The sequence below is a fragment of the Parambassis ranga genome, chromosome 13 (genome assembly GCF_900634625.1).
Source record: "Parambassis ranga chromosome 13, fParRan2.1, whole genome shotgun sequence".
NCBI classification, from domain to species: Eukaryota; Metazoa; Chordata; class Actinopteri; family Ambassidae; genus Parambassis; species Parambassis ranga.
The window spans coordinates 23,448,315-23,470,468 of NC_041033.1; the positions used below are offsets into that span (position 1 = coordinate 23,448,315).

Sequence of the window (22,154 nt, forward strand, 5' to 3'; positions counted from 1 at the left end):
CTGCCATCTAAAACAGGGCAAAGTGCAGAACATTCTACAAAGTCACTAGCACAAACCAGAGAGTTCTTTAGTGGCGTGACCCACCACAATGCCCAGCGATTGTCCTCTGCTTCGTCTTCCCATGAGGGAATGATCTCCTTAAGAGATCTCTCCTACATCCAAAGGAAAGAGTTTAAGGTGCAAGGAGGTCAGGTGGGTGACCACTCATCAGACATCACTTATAACAATATTGTTAGACAGATGGATGAGGGAGTCAAGGAGGGATTTCCTGACACAGAGATTGTCCGTGGTGTTATCAGGATAATTAAACCTGGTACTTTTAAGGATATGCTCATTAATAAAGATGACTTGACTGTGATGGAGCTGAAGGGGTTTCTGCAGGCTCACTTGCGGGAGAAAAACAGTACAGAGTTGTTTCAGGAGTTAATGTGCGCCAGGCAGGAGGAGAGTGAGACACCACAACAATTTCTTTATCGCGTGATAGGATTAAAGCAGCGGGTACTGTTCACCTGTAAACTTACAGATGCAGGCATTAAATATAGTCCAGCTACAGTGCAAGATGTTTTTCTGCATACAGTTTACCAGGGACTGGGGTACAAGCACAGTGATATACGGCGAGAATTAAAGCCTCTCCTCTCCAGTAGTGATGTGACTGATGAAGTAATACTACGGCAGGTGATGAGAATCACCAGTGAGGAGAGTGAGAGACAAAAGAGTATAGGCTCTTCTCGTCGCATGGCTACATCTAGCGCTCACAGTGCTCAGCTAGATCCCACAACTGCCTCAGCAGCCCACAAAAGACAGGAGTCCTTGGCACTTAAGCCCAAAACAGACCCAATTAAAGAACTCACAGCTAAAGTAGATGAGCTGGCGAACATTATCGAGACAATGAGAAAACAAACAAGTTTTCAAAGGCAGTCAGAACCCGAGAGTCTGTATTCCCCAAGGAAGACCATGACTAGAAAGGGCAGACCTTATGGGTGTCCCCAGTGTGTTGAGCAGAATCGACCTAATTGTACCCATTGTTTTGTATGTGGGGAGGAAGGCCACAGGGCGTTAGGCTGCTTAAAGGGACAGAAGAATCAGGGAAACTTGGACCGGTCACTGCAGCGGGGCACCCAGTGATCGGAGCCGAGGGAAGGCCCCAAACTGAACATTCCAATGCTGCAAGAACTCAACTGTCCTCAGCCTCTGAAACAATTAGCTCGGGACCGGCCGAGTTTAACTCAGGGCTGTGCAGCACAAAGAGGGGTGCTATTGCTAAGTTAATAGGAAGAAAGGCCCTGATTCAGTGCAACCTAAGTGGGTTGGCGGTGACCGCACTGCTGGACACAGGAGCTCAGGTCAGCATCATCAGCAGAGCCTGGAAAGACAGATATTTGCCCGACCATGACATCAGGCCATTGTCAGAGATTATTGAGGAAATGGAAGAGATGAGGGTGTATGCAGTTAACGGTGAGCCCATCCCATTTGATGGCTGGCTCCCTTTAACAATCAACCTACCTGGAACTGAGGATCCCAACCTGTCGGTTAGCGTGCCTGTTTTAGTTGGGAATCTTCCGATGGAGAAGCCTTTGATTGGGTTCAATGTCTTAGAGCAACTGGTTGAGGGACAGCCAGAACAGTTGGTGCCAACCCTGGTCACTTTACTTCATCATGCGATCAGCATTTCTGCAGAAAAGGCAGAAACCATTGTACAGTTCATCCAGACAGCAGAACCCAGTGTCCCCACAGGGCGGATAAGAACAGGTGGCAGAGAGATAGTTATTCCTGCTGGTCAGGTTGCCTGGGTGAAGTGCCGGGTCCCGCCCACCATGGACCGGTGTCACCCATTGGTGTTGTTTGAGGCTGTCGAGGGCAGCCAGCCCCTTGAGCAGCTGGACCTAGGCATGGGTCTGATTCAGATTCAGGATGTTGGAAAGCCATATGTTACAATCCCTGTGGGTAATAACACTAAACATGATGTCACACTTCTCCGGAAGACATTGCTGGGCAGCGTACAACAGGTGGAAGGAGTTGTAGGGCCCGAACCTCTTGATGAACATGCACCCACGAGAGGCCACCAGGCTGACGCCCAGCCTCCTGAGACAGTCACCTCCCTATGGCATCCGCCAGTTGACATGAGTCACCTGAATGACGAACAACAGGAAGTTGTAAAGGCAATGTTGTATGAGGAGTCCCAAGCCTTCGCCAGAGGTGGGGGTGACATTGGCTGCATCCCGAGTTTAGAGATGGTGATAAATCTGAAAGATAACGTTCCCGTGCAGAGAGCGTATTCCTCGATCCCAAAACCACTGCTAAAGGAAGTAAAAGAATATGTTCAGGACCTACTGGTGAAGGGATGGATTGTCCGGTCAAGATCCTCATATGCTGCTCCGATTGTGTGCGTGTGGAAGAAGGATGGCACGCTGCGCCTCTGCATAGATTATAGGCTGCTAAATCAGAAAACGGTGCCCGACAGGCACCCACTACCTCGTATAAGGGACCTCCTGGACAATCTGGGGGGTTACTCATGGTTCAGCATTCTGGACCAGGGGAAAGCATACCACCAGGGGTTTGTGGCTGAGAGCTCACGCCATGTCACTGCTTTCACCACACCCTGGGGTTTGTTTGAGTGGGTTAGAATCCCGTTCGGACTAACAAATGCCCCTGCAGCATTCCAGAGATGTATGGAGGAGACACTGGCACCCCTGAGGGATGAGTGTTGCATTCCCTACCTCGATGACATCCTCTGCTACTCACCATCCTTTGAGGGTCATGCTCTCCGACATCAGGGAGTTAAACTCCGACCAGAGAAATGTGAGATATTCAAAGCTGAGGTTCGTTATGTCGGTCATCTTGTCTCAGCAGAAGGTGTCCGGGTGGATCCAAAAGACTTGGAAGCTGTGCTGGCTTTGAAAGCCAAGGCACCTCAGACTGTGGGGGACCTGAGAAGGATACTTGTCTTCCTGAGCTACTATCGATCCTATATCCAGGATTTCTCCAGGATCGCACAGCCACTCTACAGACTATTGCAGGGGAGAGACTCCACCTCACGGACCTACTGTCACTTGAGTAAAAGCAAAGGGCCACAACTATCATCCAAAACACCAATAGAGTGGGCTGTAGAGCAACAGAGTGTTCTTGAACGGCTAATCGATATGCTAACCCACCCACCAGTTCTAGCATATCCGGACTTTGACCTGCCTTTGCTCTGACGGATGCTTCAGAGCAAGGTCTCGGTGCTGTGCTCTACCAGCAACAGGGTGGGAAGTTACGGGTCATTGGGTATGGGTCCAGGACCCTGACACCCGCAGAGAAAAACTATCACCTGCACAGTGGAAAGTTGGAGTTTCTGGCTCTAAAGTGGGCAGTGTGCGAGAAGTTCAGGGACTACCTCTTCTACGCCCCTCACTTCACAATCTTTACCGACAACAATCCACTGACTTATATCATGAGCACAGCAAAACTCAGTGCAGTTGGACACCGCTGGGTAGGCGAGTTGTCTGACTTTCATTTTTCCATCAAGTATAGACCTGGGAAAGTGAACATTGACGCAGACACTCTGTCCCGTGTCCCCCTTGACATTGATAGCTACTGTATGTGTCACTGTGCACTGAAGAGTTGTCCCAAGAGGCTGTGAATACAACATGGCAGGGATGCAAACTAGCTCAGAGAAAAGATGTGGCCTGGGTGGCTGCTCTGTTTGCTGGTTCGGGTGATGCCACCCCAGAGTGCTGCACCCCTTTATCAGAGATAAGCCATGATGAACTAGTTCAGGCTCAACAAGACGACTTCACCATTGGGGAGATCACAAAGATCAAAGGGGTCAGCGACAAGCTCACTGATGAAGCCAGACGATTAGTAAAAGGGGATGCTCGTAAGCTGCTCCATGAGTGGGATCGACTTTCCCTTGAGGATGGCATCCTGTACCGAAGGACTCCAGAAAGGAAGCAGCTCGTCCTTCCAGCTAAATATCAGCCTGTTGTCTTGAAGCATCTCCATGACAACATGGGGCATGTGGGAACAGAAAGAGTGCTTCACCTGGTAAGAGAGAGGTTTTACTGGCCTTACATGAAAAGGTATATTGAGGATTATGTAACCAAGAAATGCCATTGCATCAAACAAAAGAAACCCACGGTGCATGTAAGGGCACCCATGAGCAGTCTCACTTCTAACTCACCCCTGGACCTGGTTTGCATTGATTACTTACACCTGGAAAGGAGTAAGGGGGGGTTTGAGTACATCTTGGTGGTGGTCGACCATTTTACAAGGTTCGCGCAGGCCTATCCAACTAAAAATAAATCCGGGCGTACAGCAGCAGAGCGGATTTATAATGACTTTGTGCCGCGTTTCGGGTTTCCAAACAGACTCCACCATGACCAAGGACGGGAGTTTGAGAACGATCTCTTCCGGACTCTTGGCCACCTCTCGGGGGTAGGCCATTCTCGAACATCCCCGTACCATCCCCAATGTAACCCTGCCGAGAGATTTAATCGAACGTTGTTGCAAATGTTGCGGACACTGAGTGACAAAGCAAAACAGGCGTGGAAGGAACACCTCCCACAGGTTATACACGCATATAACTGTATTCGCCATGAGGCCACTGGTTACTCACCGCATTTCTTGCTGTACGGCTGACACCCTCGCCTTCCAGTTGATCTGCTGTTTGGTTTGACAACAAAGACTGACCCAGAAACACCTAGAGGGTATGCCGAGAAGTGGCGCAAACGAATGGCAGAGGCATATCGGATTGCCAGTCAAAATAGTCTGTCATCTTCTAAAAAGGGCAAGTCTTATTATGATCAGAAGGTGAGGGGTGTGATCCTCAGACCAGGAGATCGAGTGTTAGTCAGGAACTTGAGTGAGCGAGGGGGGCCTGGGAAACTGAGGTTGTACTGGGAAAAACAGATATATGTGGTCAAGGAACAGATCTCAGATAACCCAGTGTACGTTGTCCAACCAGAGAATAATGACAAAGGAAGGATGCGGACTCTGCATAGGAACCTCTTGTTGCAAGTTAACAACCTACCAGTGGAGTACCCACCAGAGCCAGCCAAAACCACACCCTGTGTGACCCAGAAGCAAGACAAGGGTCGGAGGAAAGAGAGGAAGGAACTGGACCAGACTCGGAGCGCAGAGGCGTCTGACTCCGATGATGACTCAGGAAGTGGTTATTGGTTAAGGCGCCCAGTGAGCAAAGCTGAGTTAGGAAGAGATACTAACTGTGAAAGACGTGACGTCTGCCATAGTAATGAAACACGAGTAACCACTCCACAAACCTCACACGAAGTGTCTATCCAAATTCCTGTGAGACCAGTCCGGGTCCCAAAGGAATCAACACCAGTGGCACCACTCAAACAGACTCCACATCTGGCTGGGGATTGGTCTGAATATGACCCTGAGTCACAAGGGGATGTAGATCAGGAGGGGAATCCAAGTCGATGTGCACAGCAAAACGAAATAGAACTGGGAGATAGTCATCAGGGGGGGTCAGTGTCGCTCAATGAAGGGGCAATGTCAGAGACACTCCAGAGTGGTAGAGCACAGGGAATGTCTCCAAACATAAACCTTGAGGAGACAACAGTGCCTAGTTCCCCAGTTCCGGTGAGGCGGTCCACCAGGGAAAGGCGACCACCTCAAGTGTTCACATACCCATCTCTGGGGCATCCAACATGTCAGCCTAGACCCAGTTTAAATGTAGTTCATACCTACCTTGGGCCTTGCACCCAATTTGATCCTTGGCAGTCGTACACACCCTCCTTTCAGTATGCATCCCTGTTTCCCTGTCTGCCTTGGGTCTGCCCAGTCCAGAGTTATTGAGTGCTTGTGAAATTCAGAGTAGGAGGTTTGTAGATCTAACATTTCAGTCAAGAGTCATAGTGTTAAGAGAAATTGTTATGTTCTAAATTCTGATTACTGGGGACAGTGGTGGGAAGAGGAGAGGTGATTCTGTTAAGTGTCGGGAGCCACTTTTGTTGTCGGGGAGCATGTGGCACCCCTAAACTGGTGTGATCACATTTAGGTGGTTGTATGATGGGATGTGGTGTCACTCCTTGAGTTTGTTTATTTTATTAATTATGAACAACAACCCAGGCGGAACGTTTGTTATGGTTCGGGTTGCTGCGGGGAGGGCCGCTTGGGGCACGTCTTCCATCCCCCACCTCAGATGCAAAATGGGGATGAACGTGACAGACGTGTCCTAATTGCTTTGGTTTCACCTGCTTTATACAGGTTAGTAAACTGTGCAGTATCAAATCCAAGAACAGGTCGGGTTATATCCTGATCACTTTTAAGTCATTTAAAGGAGTTTCTGTAACTTTTCTGTAGTTAAATGAGTGGGGAAAGTTACGTGAATATCGCGGTGATTTACTGACCCCTCCGCCCAGCTCCCACACTAGGTGAAGGCATGACAATGTAAACGGAGGTTCTCACACTGTATTAATGTTATTAAGCACTTTATTAGTATCTTGGGGAAATGTATTATGCATTAATAAGGGTGATACCAGACAGCTGGGATTATAGTTAATGAGTCAAATGTTGTTGTTGTGTTAAGTTAATCTTGGTAAAATCTGTTGTAAAATTGATAAAGTAATACATACAAAGTAAGTCACTTCACTCACCTGTATTTTTACAGAGGGCCAACTTTTAATACAGCAGATATCATTTAGTCTTAATGCTGAGTTTGTTGAACAGTCAAACACTGAAAGAAATGATGCACGTTAATTGCATGGAAGGTATAGACAAATAGTCTATGTGTTTATGTGTGCAGTGTACATTGAGTCAGATAATATGGAAATGTGAGTGTAAAAGGGAGTGTGAATGTATTGGAAAATTGGTTTAACTGGCTGTATAAAAGTAATTGTTGGGGTGAAGTAATGAAACTGAGTGTTATGTTGGAGGTTCAGGATTGATGTTGATGATGATGAAATCTACCTCGGATGCAAAATGGGGATGAACGTGACAGACGTGTCCTAATTGCTTTGGTTTCACCTGCTTTATACAGGTATATTTGTTATACAGGTCTCAACTCTGGGACCTGTAACACTGTGATCAGACCTTTACTTAAAAACCTTCTCTTGAGCCCACATCTGATCAAAGTACAGACCCATCTCCAACCTCCCACTTCTGTCTGTTCTTCACTGTCTGTTGATGTTTGTGGAACATTCAGTCTCTGCTCATACCAGAGGGACCTACCAGGAGGACTTAGTCTGTCTGTAAATGTCCTTTAAGCTGATTGGGCCACAGACAGCTGTGTCTCTGTCCAATGGATCAATGGGACATATTTCAGACTGGAACCAGTCCAACATGTTTTCACTGCTAATATTTCATACAGTCACAGAACATGTGCTCAGTGCTGCTGCTGCTGTCTGTGCAGCTCATGTTGGTCTTTGTTGTCTCTCAGTCCCCCAGGTGGAGGTGGACTCAGGGGTGGAGTCTGTCCAGCTGCCATTAAAACCACAGCTGACCTGCCTGAACACACTAAAGTGGAGTGGAGGGACAGAGCCAGGACAGTCCACGTGTATGAGAACGGCTCTGACCGACCTGCAGACCAGGACCAGGTTTACAGAAACAGAACAAAGATGAATGAAGACCTGCTGAGAACTGGAGACCTCAGTCTGACCCTGAGACACCCCACAGATGGAGACAACGACACCTACACCTGCACCGTCTACAACAAGGAGGGAGACATCCTGATGGAGAAACAAGTGAAGCTCAAAGTCAGAGGTCAGTGTGTGTCTCTGTGTGTGTGTGTGTCTGTGTGTCTGTGTGTGTGTGTGTGTGTGTGTGTGTCTGTGTGTGTGTCTATGTGTCTGTGTGTGTGTCTGGGTGTGTGTGTGTGTGTGTGTCAGTGCAGCTCATGTTGGTCTTTGTTGTCTCTCAGTCCACCAGGTGGAGGTGGACTCAGGGGTGGAGTCTGTCCAGCTGCCATTTAAAACCACAGCTGACCTGCCTGAAGACACTAAAGTGGAGTGGAGGGACAGAGACAGGACAGTCCACGTGTATGAGAACGGCTCTGACCGACCTGCAGACCAGCACCAGGTTTACAGAAACAGAACAAAGATGAATGAAGACCTGCTGAGAACTGGAGACCTCAGTCTGACCCTGAGACACCCCACAGACTGGGACAACCGCACCTACACCTGCACCGTCTACAACAAGGAGGGAGACATCCTGATGAAGAAACGAGTGGAGCTCAAAGTCAGAGGTCAGTGTGTGTCTGTGTCTGTGTGTGTGTGTGTCTGTGTGTGTGTGTGTGTGTGTCTGTGTTTGTCTGTGTGTGTGTCTGTGTGTCTGTGTTTGTCTGTGTGTGTGTGTCTGGGTGTGTGTGTCTGTGTGTGTCTGTGTGTGTCTGTGTATGTCTGTGTGTGTATGTGTCTGTGTATGTCTGTGTGTGTGTGTGTGTGTGTGTCTGTGTGTGTCTGTCTGTGCAGCTCATGTTGGTCTTTGTTGTCTCTCAGTCCACCAGGTGGAGGTGGACTCAGAGGTGGAGTCTGTCCAGCTGTCATTAAAAACCACAGCTGACCTGCCTGAAGACACTAAAGTGGAGTGGAGGGACAGAGACTGGTTCAGAGACAGGACAGTCCACGTGTATGAGAACGGCTCTGACCGACCTGCAGACCAGGACCAGGTTTACAGAAACAGAACAAAGATGAATGAAGACCTGCTGAGAACTGGAGACCTCAGTCTGACCCTGAGACACCCCACAGATGGAGACAACTGCACCTACACCTGCACCGTCTACAACAAGGAGGGAGACATCCTGATGAAGAAACAAGTGAAGCTCAAAGTCAGAGGTCAGTGTGTGTGTCTGTGTGTGTGTGTGTGTCTGTGTGTGTGTGTCTGTGTGTGTGTGTGTCTGTGTGTCTGTGTGTGTCTGTGCCTGTGTGTGTGTGTCTGTGTGTGTGTGTGTGTCTGTGTGTGTGTGTCTGTGTGTCTGTGCCTGTGTGTGTGTGTGTGTGTGTGTGTGTGTGTCTGTGTGTGTGTGTGTCTGTGTGTGTGTGTCTGTGTGTGTGTGTGTGTCTGTGCCTGTGTGTCTGTGTGTGTCTGTGCAGCTCATGTTGGTCTTTGTTGTCTCTCAGTCCATCAGGTGGAGGTGGACTCAGGGGTGGAGTCTGTCCAGCTGCCATTTAAAACCACAGCTGACCTGCCTGAAGACACTAAAGTGGAGTGGAGGGACAGATACAGGACAGTCCACGTGTATGAGAACGGCTCTGACCGACCTGCAGACCAGGACCAGGTTTACAGAAACAGAACAAAGATGAATGAAGACCTGCTGAGAACTGGAGACCTCAGTCTGACCCTGAGACACCCCACAGATGGAGACAACAACACCTACACCTGCACCGTCTACAGCAAGGAGGGAGACATCCTGATGAAGAAACAAGTGAAGCTCAATGTCAGAGGTCAGTGTGTGTGTGTCTGTGTGTGTGTCTGTATGTCTGTGTGTGTCTGTGTGTGTGTGTCTGTGTGTGTGTGTCTGTGTCTGTGCAGCTTATGTTGGTCTTTGTTGTCTCTCAGTCCACCAGGTGGAGGTGGACTCAGGGGTGGAGTCTGTCCAGCTGCCATTTAAAACCACAGCTGACCTGCCTGAAGACACTAAAGTGGAGTGGAGGGACAGAGACAGGACAGTCCACGTGTATGAGAACGGCTCTGACCGACCTGCAGACCAGGACCAGGTTTACAGAAACAGAACAAAGATGAATGAAGACCTGCTGAGAACTGGAGACCTCAGTCTGACCCTGAGACACCCCACAGATGGAGACAACTGCACCTACACCTGCACCGTCTACAACAAGGAGGGAGACATCCTGATGAAGAAACAAGTGAAGCTCAAAGTCAGAGGTCAGTGTGTGTGTCTGTGTGTGTGTGTGTGTCTGTGTGTGTGTGTCTGTGTGTGTGTGTGTCTGTGTGTCTGTGTGTGTCTGTGCCTGTGTGTGTGTGTCTGTGTGTGTGTGTGTGTCTGTGTGTGTGTGTCTGTGTGTCTGTGCCTGTGTGTGTGTGTGTGTGTGTGTGTGTGTGTCTGTGTGTGTGTGTGTCTGTGTGTGTGTGTCTGTGTGTGTGTGTGTGTCTGTGCCTGTGTGTCTGTGTGTGTCTGTGCAGCTCATGTTGGTCTTTGTTGTCTCTCAGTCCATCAGGTGGAGGTGGACTCAGGGGTGGAGTCTGTCCAGCTGCCATTTAAAACCACAGCTGACCTGCCTGAAGACACTAAAGTGGAGTGGAGGGACAGATACAGGACAGTCCACGTGTATGAGAACGGCTCTGACCGACCTGCAGACCAGGACCAGGTTTACAGAAACAGAACAAAGATGAATGAAGACCTGCTGAGAACTGGAGACCTCAGTCTGACCCTGAGACACCCCACAGATGGAGACAACAACACCTACACCTGCACCGTCTACAGCAAGGAGGGAGACATCCTGATGAAGAAACAAGTGAAGCTCAATGTCAGAGGTCAGTGTGTGTGTGTCTGTGTGTGTGTCTGTATGTCTGTGTGTGTCTGTGTGTGTGTGTCTGTGTGTGTGTGTCTGTGTCTGTGCAGCTTATGTTGGTCTTTGTTGTCTCTCAGTCCACCAGGTGGAGGTGGACTCAGGGGTGGAGTCTGTCCAGCTGCCATTTAAAACCACAGCTGACCTGCCTGAAGACACTAAAGTGGAGTGGAGGGACAGAGACAGGACAGTCCACGTGTATGAGAACGGCTCTGACCGACCTGCAGACCAGGACCAGGTTTACAGAAACAGAACAAAGATGAATGAAGACCTGCTGAGAACTGGAGACCTCAGCCTGACCCTGAGACACCCCACAGATGGAGACAACAACACCTACACCTGCACCGTCTACAACAAGGAGGGAGACATCCTGATGAAGAAACAAGTGGAGCTCAAAGTCAGAGGTCAGTGTGTGTGTGTGTGTGTGTGTGTGTGTGTGTGTGTCTGTGTGTGTGTGTGTGTGTGTGTCTGTATGTCTGTGTGTGTCTGTGTGTGTGTGTCTGTGTGTGTGTGTGTGTGTGTCTGTGTGTGTGTGTGTGTCTGTGTCTGTGTGTGTCTGTGTGTGTCTGTGTCTGTGCAGCTCATGTTGGTCTTTGTTGTCTCTCAGTCCCCCAGGTGGAGGTGGACTCAGGGGTGGAGTCTGTCCAGCTGCCATTTAAAACCACAGCTGACCTGCCTGAAGACACTAAAGTGGAGTGGAGGGTCAGATACTACAGGACAGTCCACGTGTATGAGAACGGCTCTGACCGACCTGCAGACCAGGACCAGGTTTACAGAAACAGAACAAAGATGAATGAAGACCTGCTGAGGACTGGAGACCTCAGTCTGACCCTGAGACACCCCACAGATGGAGACAACACCACCTACACCTGCACCGTCTACAACAAGGAAGGAGACATCCTGATGAAGAAACAAGTGGAGCTCAAAGTCAGAGGTCAGTGTGTGTGTGTGTGTCTGTGTGTGTGTGTGTGTCTGTGTTTGTCTGTGTGTGTGTGTCTTTGTGTGTGTGTGTGTCTGTGTTTGTCTGTGTGTGTGTGTCTTTGTGTGTGTGTGTGTCTGTGTGTGTATGTCAGTGTGTGTGTGTGTGTCTGTGTGTGTGTGTGTGTGTGTGTGTGTCTGTGTGTGTGTCTTTGTCTGTGTGTGTCTGTGCAGCTCATGTTGGTCTTTGTTGTCTCTCAGACCACCAGGTGGAGGTGGACTCAGGGGTGGAGTCTGTCCAGCTGCCATTTAAAACCACAGCTGACCTGCCTGAAGACACTAAAGTGAAGTGGAGAATCAGATACAGGACAGTCCACCTGTATGAGAACGGCTCTGACCGACCTGCAGACCAGGACCAGGTTTACAGAAACAGAACAAAGATGAATGAAGACCTGCTGAGAACTGGAGACCTCAGTCTGACCCTGAGACACCCCACAAAGAGAGACCGTGGACGATACCGGTGTTATGTTTCCAGAGGAGGAGAGGAGCTGAGAGGAAAATCAGTGCTGCTCACAGTCAAAGGTCTGTCTGTCTCTGTCTCTGTCTCTCTCTGTCTCTGTCTCTGTCTCTGTCTTTGTCTTTGTCTTTGTCTTTGTCTCTGTCTGTCTCTGTCTCTGTCTCTGTCTCTGTCTCTGTCTTCTGTCTCTGTCTTACTGTCTTCTGTCTCCTCCACAGACAGAGTCCAGGTCCAGGATCAAACAGAGGACATCAGGACCAGAAGCAGCTCCATTGATCCGACTCCTCTGATGGCTGATCAATCAGTTCGATCAGTTTGTTGATGGATGAAGAGAGGCGGAGCCTCACGCTGTGATGTCACAGAGTGATGGACTTTTTTTTTATTAAGCAACTAAATATACAAACTCTTAAGAGGACAACGACAAATACAGATGAAATGAGGTACAATATACAAAATAAATGCCAGGAACAACAGAACAGCAGGGATTTCATCAAACAAACAGAGAGAAGGAAGATACATTTAGTTTTAAATAAAAACCTAGCAGCAAGGGTGAGATACAAATACTATAGAAATTAGAAATTAGAAGAGCAAAAAACGGGAGAAGTTCAGGCTTCATTTCTTGGCCGATTTGCTTTCCATCTTTTTGAGTGCTGAAAAAAACATTTAAATTCATTCAGGAAAGCAGGAAAGGAAGGTTTACACTTTCTCCATTCAGCACAGTGGATCTGATATTTACAGGAGGATGATGGGGTTATAGGGTCTGAAATGGATGAGGCAGGTGATCCATATAAAAAAGAATATGACATGATTCAAAAAGTTGCACATTGATTTTTAAAGAAATCAAATTTTTTAAGTCAGACCAAAAACGTTGTGTAATAGGACAGTAAAAAAATAGATGTTCTAGGGTTTCATTTTCAACTTCACAGAAACAGCACTGATCCACTTCAAACCCAAATCTCTTTTTAAGAAATTCTGCCACAGGATACATTTTGTTTATGACTTTAAAGTGTGTTTCTTTAACTTTAGGTAAAATTGGCCATTTAATAAATTTGGAGTGTGCTTTGTCTACTGTATCTGAAGAAGCAGCATCAGATCCCTGCAGAAAAACCATCCATCTTCAACCTCTTATCCGGGACCGGGTCGCGGGGGCAGCAGTCTAAGCAGGGACACCCAGACTTCCCTCTCACCAGACACTTCCTCCAGCTCCTCTGGGGGAATCCCGAGGCGTTCCCAGGCCAGCCGAGAGACATAGTCTCTCCACTGCGTCCTGGGTCTTCCCCGGGGCCTCCTCCCAGTGGGACATGCCCAGAACACCTCCCCAGGGAGGCGTCCAGGAGGCGTCCAGGAGGCATCCGAACCAGATGCCCGAGCCACCTCAGCTGGCTCCTCTCGATGTGGAGGAGCAGCGGCTCTACTCCGAGCTCCTCTCGGGTGACTGAGCTTCTCACCCTATCTCTAAGGGAGCGCCCAGCCACCCTTAGAAGGAAACTCATTTCGGCCACCCTTATTCGCGATCTCATTCTTTCGGGCACTACCCAAAGCTCATGACCATAGGTGAGGGTAGGAACCATGGACGTCACTAGGGTTGACAGATAGGGGGGGCTGACCACCATCTGGAACCATCTGAAAAATAATATATATAATGACAATAAGAAATGAAGTAATCATAATGTGTAAATATGTATTTTGTTATACTTATTTGTGTGTCTTACATTTATTTTATAGAGAAAAGTGTCCAAGTCGCAAATTCCACCCCCCCCCCCCCCCGACTTGGACACTTTTCTCTATAAAATAAATGGTGCTGATAAATGGTGCTGATTCTCATCCCAGCCACTTCACACTCAGCTGCAAACCGTCCCAGTGCACACTGGAGGTCTCAGCTTGATGAAGCCAACAGGACAACATCATCTGCAAAAAGCAGAGATGAAATCCTATGGTTCCCGAACCAGTTCCCCTCCGGTCCCTCGCTGCGCCTAGAAATTCTGTCCATAAAAATTATGAACAGAACCGGTGACAAAGGGCAGCCCTGCCGGAGTCCAACATGCACTGGGAACAGGCCTGACTTACTGCCGACAATGCGAACCAAACTCCTGCACCGGTCATACAGGGACCTAACAGCCCTCAGCAGAGGGCCACGGACCCCATACTCCCAGAGCATCTCCCACAAGATGCCGCGAGGGACACAGTCGAACGCCTTCTCCAAGTCCACAAAACACATGTGGACTGGTTGGGCGAACTCCCATAAACCCTCCAGCACCCTGCGGAGGGTATAGAGCTGGTCCAGCGTTCCTGAGGAGTGTGATCCCCCTGTAGTTGGAGCACACCCTTCGGTCCCCCTTTTTAAAAAGAGGGACCACCACCCCGGTCTGCCAGTCCAGCGGTACTGCCCCCGATTGCCATGCGATGTTGCAGAGGCGTGTCAGCCAAGACAGCCCCACAACATCCAGAGACTTAAGGTACCCAGGGCGAATCTCATCCACCAGCACAGGCTTCCATAACGGTAGGCGTGTTGGTGGGATTGAGGAGACCCTCAAAGTACTCTTTCCACCGTCTAACCACCCCCTCAGACGAGGTCAACAGCTCCCCACCTCCACTGAATACAGTGTTGGCAGAGTACTGCTTCCCCCTCCTGAGGCGCCGGACAGTTTGCCAGAATCTCTGAGGCTGACCGATAGTCCTCCTCCATGGCCTCCCCGAACTCCTCCCAGGCCCGAGTTTTTGCCTCTACAACTGCCCTCGCTGCAGCACGCTTGGCCTGCCGATACCTATCAGCTGCTTCAGGAGTCCCACAAGCCAACCAGGCCCGATAGGACTCCTCCTTCAGCTTGACGGCATCCCTGACCTCTGGTGTCCACCACCGGGTCCGGGGATTGCTGCCATGACAGGCACCAGAGGCTTTGCGGCCGCAGCTTTGGACGGCCGCATCGACAATGGAGGTGGAAAACATGGTCCACTCCGACTCAATGTCTCCAGCCTCCCTCGGAATCTGGGTGAAGCTCTCCCGGAGGTGGGAGTTGAAGATCTCCCTAGCGGAGGGTTCGGCCAAACGCTCCCAACAGACCCGCACAGTACGTTTGGGCCTGCCAGGCCTGTCCAGCCTCTTCCCCCGCCAACGGATCCAACTCACCACCAGGTAGTGATCAGTTGACAGTTCAGCCCCTCTCTTCACCCGAGTGTCCATAACACAAGGTCGAAGGTCAGATGACACGATTACAAAATCGATCATTGACCTCCGGCCTAGGGTGTCCTGGTTAATTTTGGCAGCAATTTCAGATTTAGTTTTTATTTTAGTCTTGTGACTAAAATGTCATTTGATTTTAGTCACATTTTAGTCATCAACATTTTTAACTTTTAGTCTAGTTTTAGTCGACTAAATATCAAATAATTTTAGTCGACTAAATCTGCCGTGGATTTAGTCGACTAAAATTCTATGATATATATTTTTTCATGAAATATTTAAGGTTTGAAGTGCAATAAAAACAGGCACAGCTTTAACTTGTGTTATTTGAAACAAACAAACTCTTTATTTAATTGCTATGACCTTTTCACAAAAGAACCAGTGAACAGTGAGCTGCTCTCCCTGAATACACTGTTCAGTCATGACCTTCCTCATGAATACTCCATAACTACAGCAAAATAATTCAGTGACAACTTAGAAACAGTGCGCATGCTGTAAAACCATCAGCAGCGGTGTCTTCATTTATAGATTTTGTCACGTGTATCTTTGAACGGAAGTTAAGACGACTCGTCTGCAAACGTCGCTTCAGGTTTGTTGTGTTTTTACCGCTGATAGACTGTCAGTGTCGTGTCCGTGTGTCTGTTCTCCTGTTTTGTGTGACCATGCATGAGGACGCCTTCTTCCAGCATCGCGGGGCAACGTCCTTATGCAGAGAGATCACTTCTGATTGGCTCTCTGCCGCCGTCTCCTGATTCGACCCTCCCTTTCCACAAACAAAATTTGCTCTGATTGGATCTCGTCTCCATCAATAAATTCGTCTCGTTTTTATTCGTTGACGAAAGTGTCAATCCATTTCGTCTTCGTTTTTGGCACCGTGTGTTTTTATTTAGTTATCGTCTCATTTTTATCAGCAAAAAAAGGTCGTTAACGAAAACTATGACGAAAATGATTCGTCAACAAAATTAACACTGACCGATGGACAACCTTGTGCTCGAACATGGTGTTCGTTATGGACAAACCATGCCCAGCACAGAAGTCCAATAACAAAACACCACTCGGGTTCAGATCGGGGAGGCCGTTCCTCCCAATCACGCCTCTCCAGGTGTTACTGTCACTGCCCACGTGGGCGTTGAAGTCTCCCAGCAAGATGACAGAGTCCCCGGTTGGGGCGCCATCCAGCACCCCTCCCAGAGACTGTAAGAAGGTCAAGTACTCTACACTGCTGTTCGGCGCATACGCCGAAACCACAGTGAGAGACCTCTCCCCAACCCGAAGGCGCAGAGAGGCGACCCTCTCACATACTGGGGAAAACTCCAACACATGGCAGCTAAGCTGTGGGGCTATAAGCAAGCCCACACCAGCCCGCCGCCTCTCACCATGGGCAACTCCAGAATAGAAGAGAGTCCAACCCCTCTCAAGGAGTTGGGTTCCAGAACCCGAGCTGTGCGTGGAGGCGAGCCCAACTATATCTAGTCGGTACCGCTCGGCCTCCCGCACAAGCTCAGGCTCCTTCCCCCCCCAGCGAGGTGACATTCCATGTCCCCAGAGCCAGTTTCTGTGTCCCGTGGTCAGGTCGCCAAGGCCTCCGCCTTCGACTGCCACCCAATCCACTGTGCACGGTTCCTCCCACCGGTGGTGGGCCCATGGGAAAGACCCTTCTGTCATAGTCATGAAAAATCTACTAATGAATTTATTACATTTTTATCATTTTAATTGTGTCCTATCAATAAATGTGGTAATAATGAAGAAGAGGATGTATTGTACATCATAAAGTTTCTAATTAAGTGAATCAGAGGTAACAGGATCAGTTTACATCATTTACTGTCTTCTCTTTGAGAGCAGTTAAGGTGATGTTTTCCTATAAAGTCTGAGCAGTTTAAGATGGTGCCATCATCATCCATTAAATCTGTGACATAAATAATGTCTTTCTTAAACCAATCACTCTTGAAGATTGATTTTCGGTTCAGTGTTATTACTCTATTGTTCCATATGGTGGAGTTATGGGGAGAAAAGTTGTGGGTAAATATCATTTTCCAAAAGTGCAACATCTGTTTATGAAACTTGGAGTTTCTTCCAAATCACATTTCAAAATAAAGTCTAAACCTCCTATTTTATCAAACAAGGACCTTGGGATGTGGAACCACATGGAGTCGAGCTGTGTCAGACAGGATTTGATCCAGTTAATTCTAAATGTTCCAATCATAGATTCAAATTCTGGAGCTTTAATACCACCTTTATCATATTCTTTTACAAGCTGAGACCTTTTTATGTAGTGGGTTTTATTCCTCCACAAAAACTGGAAAATAACTGTGTTAGCTTTAATTATGTTTTCAGAGGAAATATATAGAGAGTGACAGATCAGCTTGGAAACACCTTCAGCTTTAGATAGAGTGGTCCTTCCAAAGATAGTAAGATCTCTAGTTAACCAGTGACTGAGTGATGTCTTCATATCTATAATACGGTTAGAAATATTGACGTCTTCTCTTCTGATTAAGTTTTTAGATATTGTCAGCCCTAAAATATTTTATTCAGATTCAACTCTAATTGAGGCAACAGAGGAGTCAGAGCTTGAATGAATAGGAAGCAGTTCACATTTATTAATATTGAGGTATAAGCCAGATGCTTTAGAAAAAACTGAGATAATATTGAGAGTTTTAGTTACCATTGACTTCTCTTTTAGAAAGATAGATAGATGTATCATCAGCAAACTGACTTATTTTAAACTCTTTGATGAAAACGGTTATTCCTCGAATGTCATTTGAGTTATTGATTAACAATGTTAATAGTTGTGTTGCCAGTATAAAAAACTTTGGGGAGATCGGGTGTGATGGAAATTTTGATCTCTGTATATGCAGTCTATCCTAAATATTTGTTGTTACTTTAATCTTTAATCTTTGTTGTTAATTCCCTGAAACATCTGTACCTGTCTCTGCATATCATAGCCTCCCTTAATCTTTGAACTCACTTCCCTGCAGCACCCCACCTATTGTTTCTCACCAATGTGACAGCTCCCCTGCCTTTTGCCATTCCATGTTGATGGCTAGGCCCTTCCAACACACAACACACCCCAGGAGGTCAGCGGATACTGTATCCAAACCCCTGACCTGTATCTCACACTACAGGAGGTCAGCCTCAAGGTGTGATCAGGAGACAAATGGCTCTGTGACCTACGGGACTCCAGGAAAATATCATTAAGATGTGAATTAACATCCCACATCTCCAGGAAGCCAACTTAAAACTTCAAAGTATAACCAGGAGACAGTGGGTCTGTGACCAGCTAGAAGAGGGTGTGACTTGATTAGAAGGGGGGAGGCGGCTGCAGGTATAACTGTGAGATGTTCCCCATGTTCGGGGTCTTTCATTCATTCTGACCGCTAGAGTGTTTTTGATTGACCTTCTTTGCAAAGAATAAATCCTTTTCGGCCGGCAGAAGTCTCTATTTCATTTTTCACCAGAGCAGAAATGTTTCCACAACAATTTGGGGGCTCGTCTAAGGATTCCTCGTGCAGTCGTCTGGGATGGAACGCGGACAGTGATAGGCTATCCTGGAAGGAAAAAGTTTCCAGCCTCCAACCTCAAAATCTTTTTTGAGAAGGGAGGACTGACCGCAGACGCCCCAGACCTCTGCCGCTGGGATTGAAAGGACGCAATTCAGCGGGACGCAATTCAGAGAAACTCATCTGGTGAGCACTGAAATATTGACATTTACATCGTGTCCTTAAAAATTTGGGTTTTAATTTGGTATAAAATTATTTTCCTCTCTCATATTATCCACAGTTGATATAGCTTTTGTTCAGTTGTGCTATAGAAACGAACTGAATCGGGCTTTGATTCCGATTGTGCCAAAACAAAGGAAGTATCTCTTGCCATTTGTAGTGTAAACAAGTGGTCCTTACAGAGACGTCAGTATTGTATTGTAGTTGTGCACAGCCTCCACATTGGGAATGGGGAGTAAGGTTTCCGTTGAGGTTGGACCTCCGGAAGGACCGATTGTGGATATTATGAGCAGGAAATATGGGGACAAAAGCTTAAAATATTTGAATGTCTGGACAACTGAGTTTGGATTTCCAGTAGGGGGGTCTCTCAGCTCAAAAAATATATCAATGTTAGAGGGAAAACTGAAACAAAAGGAACAAGAAATGAAAAGGAAAAAGAAAATTTCTGTTAAAAAATTAGAAATTGTGGAAAGTCAAAAAGAATGTTTATTGATGTGGAAAGCAGAATCTGAAATGCGCAATAGGAAAATAATGCAGAAACAACTACCCTTTTCAAGGGAAAAGACTGAAACCAATGAAAATCTGACTTCACAAACACAAAGAACACCAGACTCGCAGGTTTCCTCTTCTTTGTTTCCACAGTTGGCTGCTTTGAAGCTGGATCCAGACCTCAATGGCAACCCACCTCTCCACCTTTCAGCTCCTCCACCATACAACTCTGCAATACCTGAGAGACGAGGAGGCCCCACCGCTCCACAGCAACACACAAATCCAGGAGCTCACCCTGATGTGCCTGTCTCACCACAACCTTTTGCAACCACTCCATCTCCTCCAATTGCACACAGGCTGTGCCACCCTAATCAAAATGCAGCCTTCAACATGCCCATGGTGGAAGTATCTGGACCAGAAGGGGCAGATACTGATCCTTTTCGTCCATGGACTTCTGCTGATATCACAGCAGCCTCACAACACCTACCCAACCCTACAATATCAGGCAAAATGTTTGCTGAACAATTTCTCACATTTTGCCAAGAGTTCAAGCCCACCATGAATGAACTAAAAAGACTTCTGATCACCAAGATGAAACCCACAGACTGGCAAAAGATAGCTGGCAAATTTCCAACTGCTGACCTCCGTTGCAAACACATCGACTGGGAGGATGAGTCTAATGCCCAGTATAGAGATGCTGTCCGCCATCTATGTAATGCTTTCACCCAAGTTTTTCCTGTAAAGGTTAACATGGAGAAAATCACTGCCTGTAGACAAAAGGATGATGCAAACCCTGATGAGTATCTCACTCTGTTATGTTCAGCGGACAGTTTCAGTGAGTTGTCTCCCCCTAGTGGTGGTGTTGTTTTCAGACGCTAATCTGGAGAAAAGCACACGTAATGGTCTCTCCGCTCCTGTTGATGTTTTTTCACCCTGTATACAGCATCTTCGGTATGTATTTCAGGATATGAAGTTTCAGTGATATTGAGCATTGTGTATTATTATTTCCTCACAGTGAAGCTATTTAAACGGTTAATAGTTTTCCAGTGTGACTAAGTGCTAGCTTGGGATTCCAGCTTGTTAGCTCCCTGTGCTTGTATAACTGTTAGCTTGGATTGTAGCTTTGTTAGCACTGTGTTTTGTATGATTTGTGTTACATAAGAAATGATTCCTAGTGATGTAAGATGTTGTTTCTCCTTTTGCAGTTTTACCTTTTTTCAACAATAAAACAACAGCTCAGAAGCTACGTCTTGTTGATTGAGAAGGAGTTTAGCTGTCTGTCAAATCATACTCCGTGTGACAGAGGACAGAACACACTCGCCTAACAGAAACATTCAATGCCCACAGTGGACTTCAACCACCCGAAGAGTTAGGCAACACCCCAGATGTATGGGAAATTCACCTCTGTAATTGTTTCTTAAGTGGATTACAACCGGACATTGCCTCAGCTGTTAAGAGCTCCTGCATTGGCTGGAATGATGCACGCCTCTCTGAACTTCGCAGACACGCCACACATGCCCATAACCAAACAGCCTCAAAAAAGAAGAAAAAAGAAGAGACAACACAAAAGGAGCTCCACATGGCAGCAATGACCATGTATAACACAATCAGAGATCAGGAACGATCACATCATGCACATAGAGAGAAAAGACGCAACAAAGACAGGAATCGTGACAGAAGAACCTCATCTGACATCTGTTACCGCTGTGGCCAACATGGACATTGGAGCCGTGATTGTCAAAAAAAGACCCCAATAAACCCAGAAGACACAGAATACATCCCATGAACAAATGCTCTCTTCAAAAAAAAAAAAAAAAAAAAAAAAAAAAAAAGAGACAATACAGAAGGAGCTTCAGGGGGTTGTTGGAGAGGGATGGACTCCTGCTGACAAGCCAAACCAACTTGTGAGGCCAGAAGAAGGTACTGCATCACACACACACACAGACATGCACACACACACTGAGCAGATGAATACACAATCCTTTGAGAGCTCAGACAATAGATATATGTCCAGTACACATCTGATCATTCAGAAGTTTTTACCATTACAGAACAAATGTTGTTGACTAGAAGTTTTAGAATTCACAAGAGCCTGAACTAAGTGAAGTTTATGCGTACTCTGTTGGTGCATTAGGTCAAACAATGAAATCATGCATTCTTGCTCTTCAAAGTCTGCCGCAGTGATCCTGGGCAGGGACTTTATGTGCAAATTAGGCCTTTGTTTGAACTCAAACCCATAAGGTGTCAAAGCTCACTGACTACCAGGGACCAAATTTTTTTCACACTCCTTTGTCCATCACACCTCAAACCTGAGGGATACACCAATGGAAATTGCAATCATCAACAACCCAATCTGAGCTTATCACAGCAGCTAGAAAATTAATTCCAACAGCTGCAACAGATTTCTTGGCACCAGAGGATCTGCATTGTACCTCTCCTGTGTCAATAGGACCTGATGCGCCATATGAGGATGGTTGGCTGAAAGAGAGATCTGACAGGCTCACATTGACACGTGCCATATCAGTCTCTCTCACACCAGCTCAACGTAACACCATGGACCATTCAGTCCCACACATCGCACTCACCAAACACACATCATATAATTGGGAAGATTTGGGCCCATTTATGAAATTATGTTTGTGCACAGCCGATTGGCAAGAAACATCTGATCGATCAATTTTGTTTTCACCAACACTGCAGTGCTATTCTAGATGCTTAACATCTGTCGTGCACGTTTCAAAAGAAATCCAGCTGGTACCACAAAGCGCTTCTAAATCTTTTTGTTTTTTGTCTGAAGAACAAGCTACAACCATTCCAGCCCTACAGGAGGTCCCTAAGACACTGTGGGCTGTCAGTAAATATGATGT

General features: G+C 47.1%; 2 protein-coding genes across 2 annotated transcripts in view; both read left to right on the top strand.

Annotated features, from left to right (window-relative positions):
* The window catches only part of LOC114444887 (uncharacterized), a 110,986-nt gene that overhangs the window by 17,927 nt on the left and 70,905 nt on the right, over nt 1-22,154 (top strand). Inside the window, exons 7-11 of the mRNA XM_028419772.1 lie at nt 9,063-9,386; nt 9,502-9,825; nt 10,111-10,434; nt 10,550-10,873; nt 11,077-11,403. Coding sequence (XP_028275573.1) covers nt 9,063-9,386; nt 9,502-9,825; nt 10,111-10,434; nt 10,550-10,873; nt 11,077-11,403 — 1,623 coding nt within the window. The remainder of the gene's footprint in view (nt 1-9,062; nt 9,387-9,501; nt 9,826-10,110; nt 10,435-10,549; nt 10,874-11,076; nt 11,404-22,154) is intronic.
* LOC114444904 (uncharacterized) lies at nt 16,540-21,119 on the top strand. Its single transcript, XM_028419796.1, has 2 exons — nt 16,540-20,238; nt 20,493-21,119. The coding sequence occupies exon 1, from the start codon at nt 19,027-19,029 to the stop codon at nt 20,164-20,166; it is 1,140 nt and encodes a 379-aa protein (XP_028275597.1). The 5' UTR covers nt 16,540-19,026; the 3' UTR covers nt 20,167-20,238; nt 20,493-21,119.